The sequence below is a fragment of the Drosophila mauritiana genome, chromosome 2L (genome assembly GCF_004382145.1).
Source record: "Drosophila mauritiana strain mau12 chromosome 2L, ASM438214v1, whole genome shotgun sequence".
NCBI lineage: Eukaryota > Metazoa > Arthropoda > Insecta > Diptera > Drosophilidae > Drosophila > Drosophila mauritiana.
The window spans coordinates 21,367,393-21,384,018 of record NC_046667.1 but is presented as its reverse complement, the minus strand read 5'-3'; the positions used below and the strand labels follow the sequence as shown (position 1 = coordinate 21,384,018).

General features: G+C 38.8%; 2 protein-coding genes across 3 annotated transcripts in view; both read left to right on the top strand.

Annotated features, from left to right (window-relative positions):
* Positions 1-1,030: 1,030 nt before the first annotated feature.
* LOC117139477 lies at positions 1,031-16,617 on the top strand. The gene is made up of 3 exons (XM_033301800.1): positions 1,031-1,117; positions 13,313-13,992; positions 14,053-16,617. The coding sequence occupies exon 3, from the start codon at positions 14,609-14,611 to the stop codon at positions 16,502-16,504; it is 1,896 nt and encodes a 631-aa protein (XP_033157691.1). The 5' UTR covers positions 1,031-1,117; positions 13,313-13,992; positions 14,053-14,608; the 3' UTR covers positions 16,505-16,617.
* LOC117139464 (zinc finger protein 160) overlaps positions 1,035-16,626 on the top strand; it is a 35,605-nt gene continuing 20,013 nt past the window's right edge. Inside the window, exon 1 of one of the 2 annotated variants that reach the window (XM_033301780.1) lies at positions 1,035-1,117. The gene's annotated coding sequence lies outside the window, so the exon portion shown is untranslated. The remainder of the gene's footprint in view (positions 1,118-16,626) is intronic. The other variant, XM_033301789.1, reaches the window with a different exon arrangement.

Here is a 16,626-nt window from a genome sequence, read left to right as displayed (position 1 = left end):
GTATTCGCTCCGTTCCCCTCCGGAGCCAACCTCTCATTTCGGACCTTCAGATACTGCATCAATATGTGGATGTGCAGCGGCTGTGTGGTGTCTTTGTGAGGCATGAAATCAACCTGAGGCGATAAATCGAAAAGATTTTTGCGCTGAGCACGCAATTAGTTCTCCCCTAGTGGAGGATTCCAATGACACGGAAAAATGGTTTTGATTTCGCAATGTAAATGGATTTGCACGATGTCCCCGATTTCTATTCGCACAACTGAATGCTGATAATACAGAATATGTGGGAAATGTTTTCCTGTGACTACACAATTAAGACATATGTACATATAGTAACGTTATGTTAACGTTATTCATTACAGAGGAGAGTCCTTTTCCCCATCTGGTTGTTTTACCGTTACTAACGGATTTCGTTACAAAATAATATTGTATGTCCATATGTATATAAATACATATCTGGAACATAAACGGAGTGGCAACTACAAAACATATTCTTCAGTTTAAAATATTTTAAAAAGAGAGTAAAAAAGAGTAAAAAGAGTAGAGTAAAAAGCTAGACAGAAGCGATCCGAATATTCTTTATTAGGATCAATAGCCATCTCAATCTTTCCGTCCGTATTAACCTCGAAACCCCAATAGACCTTAACCGTTAAGTATTATAGCTCGATAAAAGTACATATACAGAGGTGGTCAAAAGTATTTACACAACGAGCTTTTTTTTCAATTGTCAACTAATTGAAAAAAAAGCTCGTTGTGTAAATACTTTTGACCACCTCTGTAAGTGCAACCAAAAGAAAAATAGCAAATCGCTGGTGTGTTTCGAACTTAAAAACCACTCAAATATTCGAACTTCTAGAGAGAGAAGAGCGAGAGAGCTCAGTTGCACAGACGATTTCAAATTTCGAACTTTTTGTGGGAGAGAAGCATCTCGTCGCGTGCGTCGTACGCTTGCTGGTGAAAAGTGCGCTGTGAATTAATTTTTATTATACAGTATATTTGTACAGTTTGTTCTATCGAATTGAAATGAAAATACGCGTCACCAACAGCGTTAGAGCTCTGCACTAATGAGTAGAAACTATTTCCTTTAATCCAACCTTGCAACTGGCAATCCGATCCACAGGTTAGTAATATATACCCCAAAATTATAAAATAAAATGAACATATTTATGTTTCGACTTGAACTAAGGTAAATACTATTGAATTATTGTTCGGTAAATCCATTTTGGTTGCTTTTATCTATTAAATTCATGGCCTGCTGGCATGCCATCAAAAATCAGCTGTTCTGGTTGTTTGTAAGGTCAGTGGCGTACATCTCAAGAAGGGGTTGAAACATTTTAGCCTAACCATTTGAAGGGATCTATGAGTGGTTAATATTGTACCTATATTTTGTGAGTACGTTTAGAACTAATAAATAAATATTTCGTTGTTAATTACTGCAAAATTGTATCACATTTGTAAGTAATAGTTTTCTAGTTTAAACCCTAATCCGAACGCCTCTGTCTGTTTTCGAAAATTCGACAAGCGAAAGAGCAAGAACAGTTATTGTCTCGTGAGCACGAGAGCGCGACTGGTTTTTTCGCTCTCGCCCGTTTGAGTGATTTCGAATGGTGAATGAGTGACTTCGAATTTTATTGGTGAGACAAATTTAAGAAGTGTTGTAAAATTTGTTCTTATGTCGCCATTTCTGAAAAAAATTTTATTTAACAAATTAAATCGGAAAAAAATATTAAGAATAAAAAATATAGGTAAATCGGCAATGCGAATACAGAGAAACGAAAAAATTTCACCTTTGTTAAGTTTTTTCGAACATTTAACGTACATGTACATGATTTAACATATTATTATTTGATATTCACAAAATGTTACTAGGCTTGCATCTCCCTAAATATATTATTTTTATTAAATAAATAATTAAACGGAAAATCTTGTTTTTTTCTATACCTATTACATGTTGATTATAAGGATACAATTTGTTAGTTGCAAAGTATGTTACAGGTACATAGAGAGACCCCGTTGGTCCGTTTGATGGTCGAGATCTCGGAAACTAAAAAAGTTGAAATTTTGAGCTTTCAGGGTTTTTGCTGAATGTTGCCCACTTCAACGTCCACAAAACCGCTTAAAAAATGTACTCCCACAATTTTACAAAAAGTTTTTAAATATATATCCGTACAGTAAAATGGTATACTAGATTAATTTTAAAAAAATTTTGATATATATATATCAATATATATATATATGTATATACAGCTTTGTTCATCAAAATAGCAGTGCTTGGGACCTGCGAGTTTAAGATACAAAATTCTTATGATTTACAGTTTTAATGGTAAAATTTTTTTTATAATATCATTAGGTATTTAAATTCAAACAATTCAACATATTTGTCTTCAATAATTTCGAAAATATAGATTAAAACAACATAATAGGCAGATATCCTGGTGTTCACTGATATAGCTGTGCTATGAAATAATAGTAACAAAAATAATCTTGACTTAATGTGTTAATTAGAGCCTAATACTTGGTTGGATAGCCTTTGTTAGCCAGCACAACCTTACATCCACGCGGCATGGAGTCCACCAGGTCCTGCCAACGTTTGGGGGGAATTTTTGACTATGCATCCTGCACAACTTGCCAAATCTGAGCCTTAGACGTCGTTGAGTTCTTCGACACATATTGTTTAACGTGTGGGGGGAGGTTTTCAATCGGGTTTAAATCGGAAGATAGTGCTGGCCACGGATTACATCTATTCTATTTTGGGTGAACCAATTCTTAGCCGATTTGCTTGTGTGTTTTGGATCATTATCCTGTTGGAATAACCATTTTAAGGACATAATATATTAAGAATAAGAAGAATAAGTAAGACATCACTAAGTATGTTGACATATGCGTTTTGGTCTATAATACCATAACTCATGTGTTGTGGAATCATACCATTGCACTGTGGTCCTGAATTCGAATTTTTTGGCATAAAGTCTAAAAATAAAGCTACAGGATTGAAACTTTGCACATTTTGTTGTTAAATCGCAAATAGTTTGTACAATTTGGAGTCCGTGCGACACGCCCTCTCTTGCCTCCCATATTAACTACTGGTATGATTCAGGAGTCAACGAAATTTTATTGTTTTTTAAATATAATAAATGTGTATAGATATATTGTTTTATGAATAATCGCCCTCTTCTTCTTCTAGTTCTACATTATAAATTTCCGAATCTGAACTCGAATCAAAATCAGAATGTGAATCCAATATTTTGTCTGATGGATCAGGTGGACCAGATGGATCAGACTATTTTCAAAAGACTTATACTGCCTTCGGTAGTGGTGTTTTCCTATTTTTCAGTCTCCTTCTTTTAAACAAATTGTTGATAATAATGGGTCCGAGGAATCAATCGCTCTGTGGAAAATATCACTCATCGTATTGATTCGACTATCGGGCTTCATTCGCATTTTCGCCTAGGCATCCAAGTAGAACCAACGCGGAATTATTGATTTGAAATCCGCGGACAAGTACTTTATGGATCGTTGGTGATATAGAGATTTTGTAATAGTACTTGAGCAGTATTTTCCATTACTTCTATACCCTCTGGTCGGCACTGTAATTTTGCTTCGATCACTTCATTATAGGGCTATGGCTAGGATATATGTCGCTGATATGGCTTTTATTTAAAAGCCTGGTGCTTATATATTGCTGTGCTGTCTTTGAGTTTTCAAAATCACTAACAAGAATTGTTATCTTACACGCCATCCTTTTAGATGTTTGGCAATATATGTATGTATATTGGTCTAGTTGTCTGTTACACTCGGGCAGTTTTCTTTTAATGAATAATTCAAAATGCACTATTTTTTGTCAATCTTTTCTGTCTTTTCGATTCCAGATTATTGTTGTTGATTGCGAAATAAACGTAATCTGAAACATAATTTATTTGCCTATTTTTACGCCTCCAACTGTCCAGGAGGTCGCTATGTCTGAACTCGAACTTGCATATTATATATAAAATAAAATTGTTAGAAAACGAGCAAAAATGGGCAAAAGATATTACTTTACCGTCAAAGACAATAGTTAAAGGTACAATCTGACGTTTTTATCTTTTGTCAGAAAATTAGTTATACTCCACGAAACTCAGGGGACACTTTAGAATTATCTGTTAAAATATACATAAATTGGATGTTACACAACACAAAAACAGTACAACTACACATATATTAACTATATACGTTGCAATACAATGCATTGTATAAAAACAAGCCCATACCAGATATTTAGGTCAACCATGATTGAAAGTCTTGAGTGTGTGTTTTGGGTGGTACTCCGTGTTTGGATGTCGTCAGATATACTGTAGTGAACCAGTTCCACCAAATAGAACTATTTTTGACCCATCAGTCCAAAGGATATTACGTCATCTGGGGACTGGCCAGTTAAGATAGGTTTTAGCAAAGCTTAACTTAGCCTTGGGCTAAGTAGGGGAACATTTCGTGGACTCCTCGCACTTAAATTTTGATTCAGTAGTCGTCTCCGAATTGTAACGTCGCTGATTCCCCAGACGTCGCTGATTCCTCAGACATTATGTCCCTAAAGGATGCAAAAGGATAGACTTTGCTGTAACGAACTATGCGTCGATCCTCTATATCTGTGGTTTTACGTATGGTACCACAGTTTTCGGGCTTCCATTCATATTTAATGGCATTGGATATCATTTTGGCAGAATATTCAAGGGTTTTTTGCATGTCCTTATATGTTTTTCCGTCCTTTCTTAGCTTAAGAATTAACATTCTTTTCTCCTGGGAGCAGTGCTGTTTTCTACCCACTAATATATATATATATATATATATAGTATATATATATAATATATATTCTTGATCAAGATCAATAGCCTAGTCGATCTGGCCATGTATGTCCGTCGTTATAAACGTTGAGATCTCAGGAACTATGAAAGTTAAGCATAGACATAGAAATGTCTTTGTTTGCCTTAGTTTTATTGCTTATCTTGCCAATTTCTATTTATTCTATATACCAAAAACACATTGTCTACGCCCCGCCCGTCCTAACCCTACAAAACGCCCAAAACGGTCAGGCCAATTTTGTAATTTGTTCTCATTTTATTCCCCAATATCGTTATAATAAATATCGCTAAGACACAAAAATGATGACATTTCATCTGATAGTAGCGGAACTCGACTATAGCATTTTCTTTTGTTTTCATTTTCTTTTTTCTCTCTTCAACTTGTATCAATATGCAAAAACAAGTTTTTTATGAAACATAAACAACATAAAATGTTTTGAGGAATTTGATTAACCACGTGAACAAACGCGCCTATCACGTTTCCATACATACAGGCCAACTAAGTAGTGGCTGGTAAAAATATTAACCTAAGATCTGATAGAAAATAATATGGTCATAAAAACATATATAAAAATAGGAAGGGAAGGTTCCCTGTAAGCCGATTACTTACAAATTCTACATTGTAAAGTTTGTCAATGATTTATTTTTTTGTAGAGCAGAATATTTACGAAACTTCTGCGCAAGGCCAGTTTCCGAACCAAAGTGAATGCAACACAGAAGATATGGCTACTCCTTGTCTCACTCACTCACAAACTCCATTGGAATGTCAATCAATTCCGTGTCAGATTGGCCACGCTCGCTGGCCATCGTTCCTCACAGAAGCGGGAAGTGTTCTGAAAGTATATATAAAGGAAAACGCACGGAACAGCACGGCTGTGGTTTGTTGATTCTTTTTTTAATATACCTCCGGACGAAAATGCATCGACTGCGATCCATACTGCGAATTGTAGTTCAAGTTCAACAATTGGGTCATTTATTAGGGTTTAGGGTCGTGAGTATGGTTCGTCTGCGCCTCTTACAAATAAATGTATCTTACGGCTAAGCCTAATAATCATAAATCGCCTTTTTCGATTCAATTTTCTTTTTTTTCGATTTCGATTTTTTGCTAAAAAGGGTTTTATTTTTCAAAGCATTTCAGAAATGGAATATAGAAAGTTGAAAAAAACAATAACAAGGGACACCCGTTACTCAGCTAAGAAATTTACAAGCCTAATAAAAATATAAAAAAATATTAATACGAATGGACAGACAGAGGGACAGGCCAGATCGACTTATATATATATATATACTGTATATGGTCGGAAATGCTTCCTTCTACTTGTTTCAACGATTCTAGTATACCCTTTTACTCTTCGAGTAATGAGTATAAAACTAATTTGTTGAAAAATAGAATAGAAAATTAATAAAAATTGTATTAAAAGCGTGCCTTATTAAACATTTGAAATTTTGTTGTACCAAGCTGTTATTTTCCATGTACTTTCGCAAAGGACATATCTGTTTAAACGATTCTGTCAGCCATGTCCTTCATGGCCTTTTCTATTTTCAAAATGTATCCCATGCCCAAAACCAATAGCCCAATAGCAAGGACGAAAAGCGGATAACAAAGCAGAAGCGAATTAGAAACACAAATCATTTAGGACAACAGGAGAGGTGCGAGTCCTGCAAGTGCCTACAAAAAGGGTGGTGTTTTCATACGGGTGGATGAGGGCGCCCCTCGGCAGACAATTTAAAATATATTTAAACTGCCAGAGGTCTAAACCTACTAAATGGCTGAGAAGTCCGTTGCCTTCGAAGCAAAATACTGGAAAAAGCGCGGCTGTTAAAAACAAGACAAAAGGGATTTTAAGAATACTTCCCTCGATTTTTTTGTTTTTTCCTCCATAGCACTCGTTTTCTTTCATTTTTCGGCTTCACCCCCTCCAACTTCTCCAATCCGTAGCAAAATCAGTTTGAGTTGTGTGATTGTGTACGTGAGCATAGCGGTTAAGATGGCCAAGACAGGGTGCAGTCCACCCCAATGGCCACCCCCTGTCAGAATTGATTGATTGAATTGCCACTTTATGAAATTTGTGAGTCTTCGGAGATGTGCGTGGAAATTCGTGTTCTCGTCTTCGCCTTTCCTCTGGGGTGGATCCGTTCGGTGGGTGGCTGGTGGGTTTTCCTTCGGCTGTGTGGCTCTCCGAGGGTTGTTCCTTCTGATTTGTGTTTGTGTGCGAGCTGGCTAACAATTTGCAGCATAAAATACATAAAATTATGTGCAGCGCTGAGGCGGCCATTAAACTTGATAGATTTATGACAGACAGCAGCAAAGGAGCCGTACAAAAACAAAGCGAAAGTGCCTGAATGGGGTCTGTCAGGCCAACCCCCGTAACGATATAAAGATAGCTGATTAAAATTGCAAAATTGTCCGAATGAGATTTGGCGCCCAGTGGATATTCTGTAAAATGTCAGCGATTAATATTTTGTTGCCGCATACATTTTAATACTTTAATATTTTTACGATTAGCTTTAAGATTATAATTATATCTTGATTTAATCAGAATTAATATGATATCTTCAAAGCCTATTACTCAAATATATACAACAATTTTGTTAAGAGAGCGTGCATATACTGGTAAGGATACACCAATTCTCACACTTACAAATTGATGCTCATTGTTGCCTAAGCCCCAAAAATTATCCAAATAAAATCAAAACATAATTTAAGCAAACCTCTAGACATAGGATTAGTACTTTTGGAAGAGTAGTGGGTATTTAACAGCCGACTCACTGTTTTTTTTATACGAGGCAAGTGAAAACTCTACAGTCGAGTTGCTCGACTTTCCGATACCCGTTACTTAGATAGTGGGAGGCAGAGCGAGAAATTTAAAAATTGGCCATGTGAAAAAAAAGTGCATACCTTTTTTTGTAATGATAGAAATGGACAAGACAAACAATAAGCTTGCAAAATATCATAAAATTTTTTCAACGTGTGGTCGTGACATTTTTGCGCGGTAAGTGGGCGAGCATCTAGAATCTGCATCTAGAGCATCTAGAGCATCTAGAGCATCTAGAATCTGGATGCTTTTGGTTTTAATTGTTCCCGACATCTCGGTTACTGATACTGATCAATAATTATACACACCTTACAGGGAATCGCTCCAATTCAACGAAGTTAGTATACCCTTTAACTCTACGAGTAACAGGTATTAACATCAATGAACTTGAATCTCCTCTGGGCCACTTCTCAAATAACCGTAATGAAAAAGCATCCAATTTAAATGCAAAATGAAATGGAATGAAAGGCTTATTAGGACAGATGGGCCAAATTAAGAACTGGCACAAGTAAATGAAGTAAGATATCTGCAACCTATTTCTTTTCCTTTCTGGAGCTGGTAATTACAAAATGATTGAATGGTAATTTCGGAGGAAAAGTGGTTTTTTGCCTTTTCTGTTTCAGGTCTATGAGGCTGTTCGGGTGCGTATTTTTGGAGCTGGCATAAATTCCCATTATTTATGGGGGCTGCCCCTGTTTGTGATATTTTATTTCGCGCAAGGCAAGCGGAGGATAATTTGCGCCCACAGCAAACAACACCACAAAAAATGCCGAAACTTAACAAAGAAAAAGCGTCCTGAATGTTTGGAATTAATTGCCCAAGCTCCTCCAATCACAAACAGAAAAAGATGCTAAGAGAAAGGGAGAAAAAATTGTTTTAATTAATAAAATTGAATGTGTGCGAAAATTGAAAGGATTTTCCGGCCCCTTGGTGGTGCTGTTGTTGTTTCTGCGGCATTCATCTTCGACGCTCATTCGCAGGCTTTCCTCATTGGTCTCATTTTGAATGCAAATGATTTATGCCAGAAAGTGTCCTGGCCGAAGAGTCGGGGCCAAAAACTGGATTAGAGGGTGCCAGCGCCGGGTCGTTTCGCTTCACACCCCCCAAACTTTTTCACCCATCGCAAGAGAGCGGACACAGCCGGCAAAGTTTTTGCCCCAAACTTTGGAGGTCGCCTACGATTCCTCAATAGACCGAGGGGCATGTGCCGTTAGAACCGAGTGTGCGAGGGGAGTTTTTAAATATTTACTCAACATCCTATTATCCCCATGCGGACTGGGATAAGGACAGGCAGCGGACCACGACCCGGGCTTGTATCAACATTTAAAACGATAAACTTACCACATACACAGACACCCGACAGAGAAAAATGCAAAAAGGACGAAGGACACGTCTTGTCTGTCACACCAAAATGTCACCGCGGGGTGAATTACTGGCAACCAAGGGACAAAAATGCTGAACAACAAAAATGTGTGAATGCTGGAAAAATCCAGTTGGGCTTGTGAATACCCTTAAGTTTCCCTTAAATTTTTAATAATATGTGAGCGAAATAAGCTGACTATCAGCTATTATCAGTAATAATATCATCATCTAATCCCTACATAATCTACCTGAGTTTATTTTCAGTGTATTCAAGTTTTTAATCGCTGGAAAGATTTCCCTAAAACAAAGGCACTACGTCTATGTGTAAGCAGGACGACATCAGAGCGGGCACACGCCTCTCACATACAAACGCACACAAACACACTGGGACACAAAACAAGCAACAATGTGATAGACAGAGCAGGCCAGAAAAAGACAGACATAGCGGGTGAAAGGGACAGGCGACAGGGGGAAATGGGCCAAGCGTGTGAGTGATTTATAGCGCTGCAAGTGACGAGGACGAACCAGAATTCTTCAGGATAATGCCGACATAACGAGATTGTTGTATGTACACATTTTCTCCTTGTTTGCGCCGTCGGTTCGTTGCCGTTGTTGGCTTTCGGATACGGATGTTCTGGAAGGCGGAGTTTTTGTAGGTGGAGTCGTTTTACGTTGTGTGTACACATAATGACACTTTTCGCTGAATATTCCCGCTCTGTTGTTGGTGTTGCGCACTGCAAATAGGGGCGAGATATATATATACATGAATGTATTCAGCCAGTGGCGATGTGTGTAACTTGTCAGATTATTTAACCTGACTGCGTCTGTGGGCGTACTTGAGCCCAAAGGACCTTCAATCAAATCAGTAATCCGTACTCAGTACGTTAATGAGCTTCTCATTAATTTGTCGTCCACAAAGGCTCACCTGATATTTTGTTTATGTCCCCAAGCCCTCAATCGAATTGTGCAACTGGAAGCAGTTGTTAAGCTGGATCTGCGCGGGTGAATAAATTTTGCAACATTCAATTCTGTGGATAGGGCGTCATTTGGTAGAGGAGGCTATAATTGTTTATCTCATTTTTTATGAAACAAAACCACTTCACACAAAAATACTGTTTAGTTTTTGGCCAAAGTAATAATACAATTGCAATATAATTTAAATTTCGAACTATGCCACTTCTTAGATTCCCCAACCATTATTTTTATATTATTATTATGTTGGTAATTATTATTTTTTAGTTTTTTCGAACTGTTTTTAGTTATAGAAGAGAAGTTATTGAGAAGTTTAAATAAAATTTTTAAATTAATTTGAGCTTCCTTCACCTTTTGTGACGAAAAACTATATTGCTCTTATTCCATAAAAACAATATATTGAACTTAATCATTCTCCACGCTACAATAGAAAACAAGACAGAACGCTATTATAGTCGAGTTCCCCGACTATCAGATACTCGTTACTCAGCTAGTGTGAATGTGAACGCGAAATTTCGAAAAGATACTCGTAGAGTAAAAGGGGATAGATTCTTTTAAAAGTATGTAACAGGCTGAAGGAGGCGTTTCCGGCTATATAAATTATATATATTATTGATCAGGATCAACAGCCGAGTCGATCCAGAGGTCCGTCGAGATCTCAGGAACTGTAAAGCTAAAGCTATACAGCTATAGCTAAAAGGTTGAGTTAAAGCATACAGATTCTAGAGACAAAGACGCAGCACAAATTTGTCGACCCATGTTGCCACGCTCACTCTAACGCCCACAAACCGCCCAAAACTGCCACGCCCACACTTTATAAAAATTCTATATTATTTAATTTTTCTACTAGCCTTTTAATTTTCTATCGATTAACAAATAAACTTTTTGCCACGCGAACTCTAACGCCCTAACTGCGTGAAATTTCGCGTTCGCATTCACGCTAGCTGAGTAACGGGTATCTGATTGTCGAGGTACTCGACTATAGCATTCTCTCTGTTTTTGATATAGATTATTGATTTGAATCAACAGCCGAGTACTTATATTTTGCCTTCTGTTCTAATATATTCTGTTAAAATACCTCGGATCGGGCTGTACCTCTTGTGAAATTAAATGGTACATACACTAGATTCGTTGAAAATGAAAATGGCACGGGAAGCACAAAAGTGTCCTTAATCAGATGATCTATGAATGTATTTGTATACATAGTAACAAGGCGGTAGATACGTTATTCATTTCACTGTTTTTGGGACTCCGCCACTGTCTTTCTTGTCCTTTGTGATATATTTTTCATAATTTCTAATATCCGGCTGAAAATAATTCTAAATGTTAAGTAGAAATTATTTGCAAAACTTTTAGCTCCAATTGCTTGTTGTTCTAAATTTACAACTAAGCTGAGTAGGCGGGCCTTCGGAAACCCGAAGCAGGAAAGGAATCCCCTGCCGACCACCACCTACCACCTACCACCCCAACACCCTTCAACCCCCTTCGACCACCGACTTACGTCGATACAAACAAATTCTCATTAATGGCGAGAGAAGGCTGCTGTAGATGAAAACTGAACTGAGGTCTGAGCTCGCCCAAAAATATTACACTGAAACTCTGAAAGGGTTTTAATCTAAAATAGAAAGATTAATTATTTAAGATGCAATATAATTGAAATTTAATTCCCAGAAATACATATATCTTTCTTCGATGCCTACCATAGCCCCAATTTAAAAATCTATTTGGCTGACCGCTTAGACTGATTTCTTTCAGTCTGCCCTCAGCGAAATTTTCAGTATGTAAATGAGTCCGGGCTTGGGTTAGCAAGAGAGTGTGGGGGTGGTTGGTAGTGAAGAAAATATGATTTTGACAGAAAACAACAAAACAAAATCCATAATTCAGGATAAAACATAATTCCGCTCAGAAAGAGAAAGGGAGAGCGAGAGCCTGAGCGTGAGTGGGATGGACATATCCCACGCAGATGCACAAGAAAAAGGAAAAGTCTGCATGAAAAGTCGAAAAAACAACATTTTGAATTACGGTACAATGGCGGGAAAAGGCAAATGAGCACCATCGAAAGGGGGTAGCGGGGTCGGGAGGCGAAGGGTCGGGGCCGGAGCAGTAACAGTTATTTATTAAATCCCTTTACGCGTTTTTATAACATTTCGAAAATGTTTAAAATGCTATGGCGACGTGGACGGGGGTATCCATTCGTATTTGCAAGCATCCCTCTCCGGGAAGCGATGTCTGCCTGCCATCGGTTGATTCATGTCGGTGCCGGAGTGTTTGTATCATTAAATTTTTATGCAAGAAAGCAGGACAATTTATACAGGAGCAGCAGAAAACAACATGATAAGCACGACAAACGAGCATGGTCTTAATCCCTTTTGGCAGAAAGATCTTGATCTAGTTCGTAGAAAAATCGAGAGAGAACTCTGTAGTCGAGTTCCCCGACTATCAGATACCCGTTACCCAAATAGTGGAGGTGCGAACGAGAAATTTCAACTTTTTTTGTCATGTCTATAGAAATTTGAAAGAAAGTAGAATAATATAAAAAAAAAGAATTTTTCAAAAGTGTGGCCGTGACAGTTTTGGAAGATTTGTGGACTTTAGAGGGGAACGTAGCCAAAATGTTTTTGGTGTGCCGAAAAAAATTGGCTAGGTAATATTTAAAAGTGTGGGCTACGCAGTTTCGGGCCAATTTCCGAAATTACAACGTCGGAAGTTTTTAAATTTCATCAAAGTGTTTAGTTAGCAATCCTTTTGATCCACGAAAGATTTCACTATTTTCGTATAGTGCTATAGTACATGTGCACTTACTTACTTGCACATACTTACGTTACTTTGAAGAAAAATTTTGAAAAATGTTTTGATTATTTTTCATATTTTTATTAGTCTTGTAAATTTATATCGATTTGCCAAAAAACGTTTTGCCACTCCCACTCTAACGCGCCAAACTGTCACGCCCACACTTAGGAAAAATGTTTCGATATTTCTTCTCCAATTTATATCCGTAACACAAATACTTTGGACACGCCCCTTCTCACACCTACAAAACACCGAAAACGATCACGCCCACAGTTCTAAACAATTTTCAATTTGTTCTTGTTTCTCATTTCTTTATCATTTTCTCATTCCCCAATATCTATCAGTACCCAATAAAAGTGATACATGTTCGTGCTTGCGTTCCCACTAGCTGAGTAATGGGTATCTGATAGTCTGGGAACTCGAATGTAGCGTTCTCTGTTGTTGTATCTGTATATATATATAATTTACATATGGTTATATTAATATTTTAAATATCTGATTATAGATATCAACCGTATTCAAGTTTCGCCTTGTTTCCAGATTTTAAAGCCTGATGATACCTATTAAGAGAACTCCGAGATGAAATGGGCAGAAGTTGTGAACAAAATGAAAATGACAGCACCGAAAATAATTGTAATCTACTCATGAATATTCCGTTTGCATTTTCATTTTCCAAAAAGGACAGGCCAAAGCGTAAGCCATCAAAAAAGGACAATACCAGGAGCAGAGTTTCAGAGACGGTGTAGGAGTGGGGTTTTTCAGCAAATGCGTAAGCCAAAGAAATACGACGACGTCACTAAGGGAAACGCGTGCTGGGGTTGTGAGGTCGGAAAAACAGATGCAGGGTGAAGCAGTCGGCTAAGTGTACAATGGGAAAAATATATATATCCCGGCAATCGTTTGTTATTTTATTTTATTGGAGTTGGGCCCACTACACTGTAAAAAATCATTAAAAAAGGCATTATACATCGATGAACCAATCATAGACATCAAATGCTTTTTTGGCTACTTATTAACAAATCAAAAGCTTTCATTGTCCTCCAGAACGTCTTTGGTTTCCTGGCCATGTTGTTTCTCCCAGTGCCCCGCTCCATGTCCCCCACCGGAGCTTCGCTGATGGGCAGTCGTCGTTGAAGTGCCGCAGTTGCCAGCTTCATCGTCATTCTCGCTTTGGTCGGCCCTGGACGCCATCGAAATTATAAACTTGGCTGTTAAAGAAGGTTAAGTGATAAATTAACGCCACTGCCCCGGTCTCCGCTAGCAACGTTTTTTGCTTATAGCTAGGATTGGATTGGAGTGGACTGTAGCTTAGAATGCGAAGGGGAATGCCTTGTGCACGAGTGCACTTTTAAGTTTATTGTTCTTTTAAAAAGAAACGGGGGACTAAAATGAAGCTCAGCTTGAATCGAGTAATTACGAAAGGAAGCTCTGACATAAAACCAATGTAAGGTAATACGTTCTATTCATGGCTGTACTTATTGTCCGAGCCTACGGAATATTACAAAAGAAAATGTCCGTAAAAACATACATCACAAAATAAGGATGCGTCTCCCTATGTTATTTTTCATATAATACATACAACTAATATAGACTGAACTATCAGATATCCGCTCCTTATCTTGTGGGAGTGAAAACGAAAAGTTTAACACCAGCTATGGCGTTTTAATACAACAATGTTAAAATGGAAAAAAAAAGTAATTTAAAAAATAGTGGGCTTGGAAATTTTGGGCGGTTTGTGGGCATTAGAGTAGGCGTGCCCAGAACAAATATTTCCTAAAAAATGTGCTTTTAATACAGTATCCAATAGTTCGATGTGTTGTCTATAGAATAAGCGAAATGTGCTCCTGCAGTATACGTTGCTGCTTCTTGTATAGCTTGATTATATTCTCCTTCATTTACTACTATAACGATGTAGTGGTCGATAACATAGTCTTCGAGGAGCACCATCTTGTGGAGAAATACTCTGTGGACACTAAGGGTTGTCGTATGCTGACTATGCTTCCCAATGACCACGACGTAATGTTCCTGTGGCGCGGCCTTCGTAGAGACTTTTGCCGCAGCAACCTAAACCTGACGTCCTTTAGCAATTGCACCTACAACTACCTCAGGACAGAAGTGAATATGGAGTTTGCTAAAGCGAGGTACGGCGTCGAGACTTTGGAAAGTTTTAAGTGCATGTATTATGCCATGGAGCGACACACCGATTTCGACAATCGCTACTTGTACAGTCGAGAATTCGAGTTGCTAACGGATGGTAACAATACAATTGAGCCCCATGCGGATATCATAAGGGCTGAGTGCTTTATCAACGCTACGAGCATCTACAACGGAGTTCATTTTTACGTTCATCCGACCGACGAATGGCTGCGCACCGCGCAGGGTCTCCCCCCTCTGAAGCTGGCTTCCGACGTCGGCAGTTTGTCAGTGTTGATCGTGGGCCTAGATTCCATTTCCCAAATGCATTTCCACAGGAGCATGGCTCGCACAGCCAACTTTCTACTATCCCTTCCGCACGTGGAACTTAGGGGGTTCCATCGGTTGGGTGACGACGGCTTCGATAGTCTGATGCCGTTGCTTAGCGGTCTAAGTGGGCAGGAATTGAAGGACGTTTCGGCGAACCTCAGCAGCCTGGACAGCTGTCCTTTTATCTGGAAGGTTTTTCAAAAAGCCGGCTACGAAACGGGCCTGGGAGAGGATAACATAGACAAGAGTCTGTTCGTGAAGGGGTTTCGGAAGCCGCCAACAGACTTTTACCTACGGCCTGCTCTTCTAGAGATGTGGCTGAAAACGAGAACGGACGGACTATTTGACACGCACTGCAACGAGAAGGACAATTACGCAATGGTGCTCAGGGAGTTCTTATTCAAGATGCTTCCTCATCATACAGAGCACAGGTTCTTTACGTTCCTTTGGTGGACCCAGGGCATCGATCACTTGTTTAACTATGGACGGAAGCTGGACCAACCGTTCCTGAAAATGTTCAAAGCCATAGGACGGAGTGGTCTGCTCAAGAACACGGTGCTCTTGGTGGTTTCCAACCACGGGTTAAATAAGGGCCGGTTTTACAAAACCGTGCAGGGCAAAGTGGAGGAGAGTCAGCCCCTGGCGATACTTTGCTACCCCAGGTGGCTGGAAGAACGATATCCTCAGGCCATAGGCAATTTAAAGAGTAACAATCGTCGTCTGGTCACCGCGTTTGATTTACACGCCACTCTCCACAACTTACCCAACCTGACCTCCCTGGAAGATGAGCAACTGCAGCAGCGCAGAGTGGATATATGGACAATGGGCAAAGACATTCCGCGGGGAATAAGTCTTTTCTTGCCAATTCCAGACCATAGAGACTGTTTCTTGGCCGCCATACCCACGGCGAACTGCCTGTGTCAGCAGCCTAGAAATGTCTCGACTTCAGATGGCTATGTTCTGCGGGCAGCCCGTCTCATTATTCGAAACCTCAATAAGATGATCCACACACACACTCCGCCTTGCAAAACTTTACACCTGGACCGGGTATTGACTGCCGATAAGTGGAGACGCATCGCAGATGATCATCAGTCGGAATTTAGGGTGCGACTGATAGCCACTCCGGGCGAGGGTCAGTTTGAAGGAATCGTTAGGTATACAGGATATAAGCTAGCTGTAGACGGGCATATAACACGCGTTAATGACCATAGAAATGGCTCGCAGTGTATTAGGAACTACTTGATTGAAAGGTATTGCTTTTGTCCTTAAGCCACCACTTACTCACCTTATTTAAAATTCTCATACTTATAACTTGTAAACTAATATTACATTAATAGTTTTTGGCAATATAGTTGAGTTAAAATATAAAATAAATGGCCAATAGATCGATT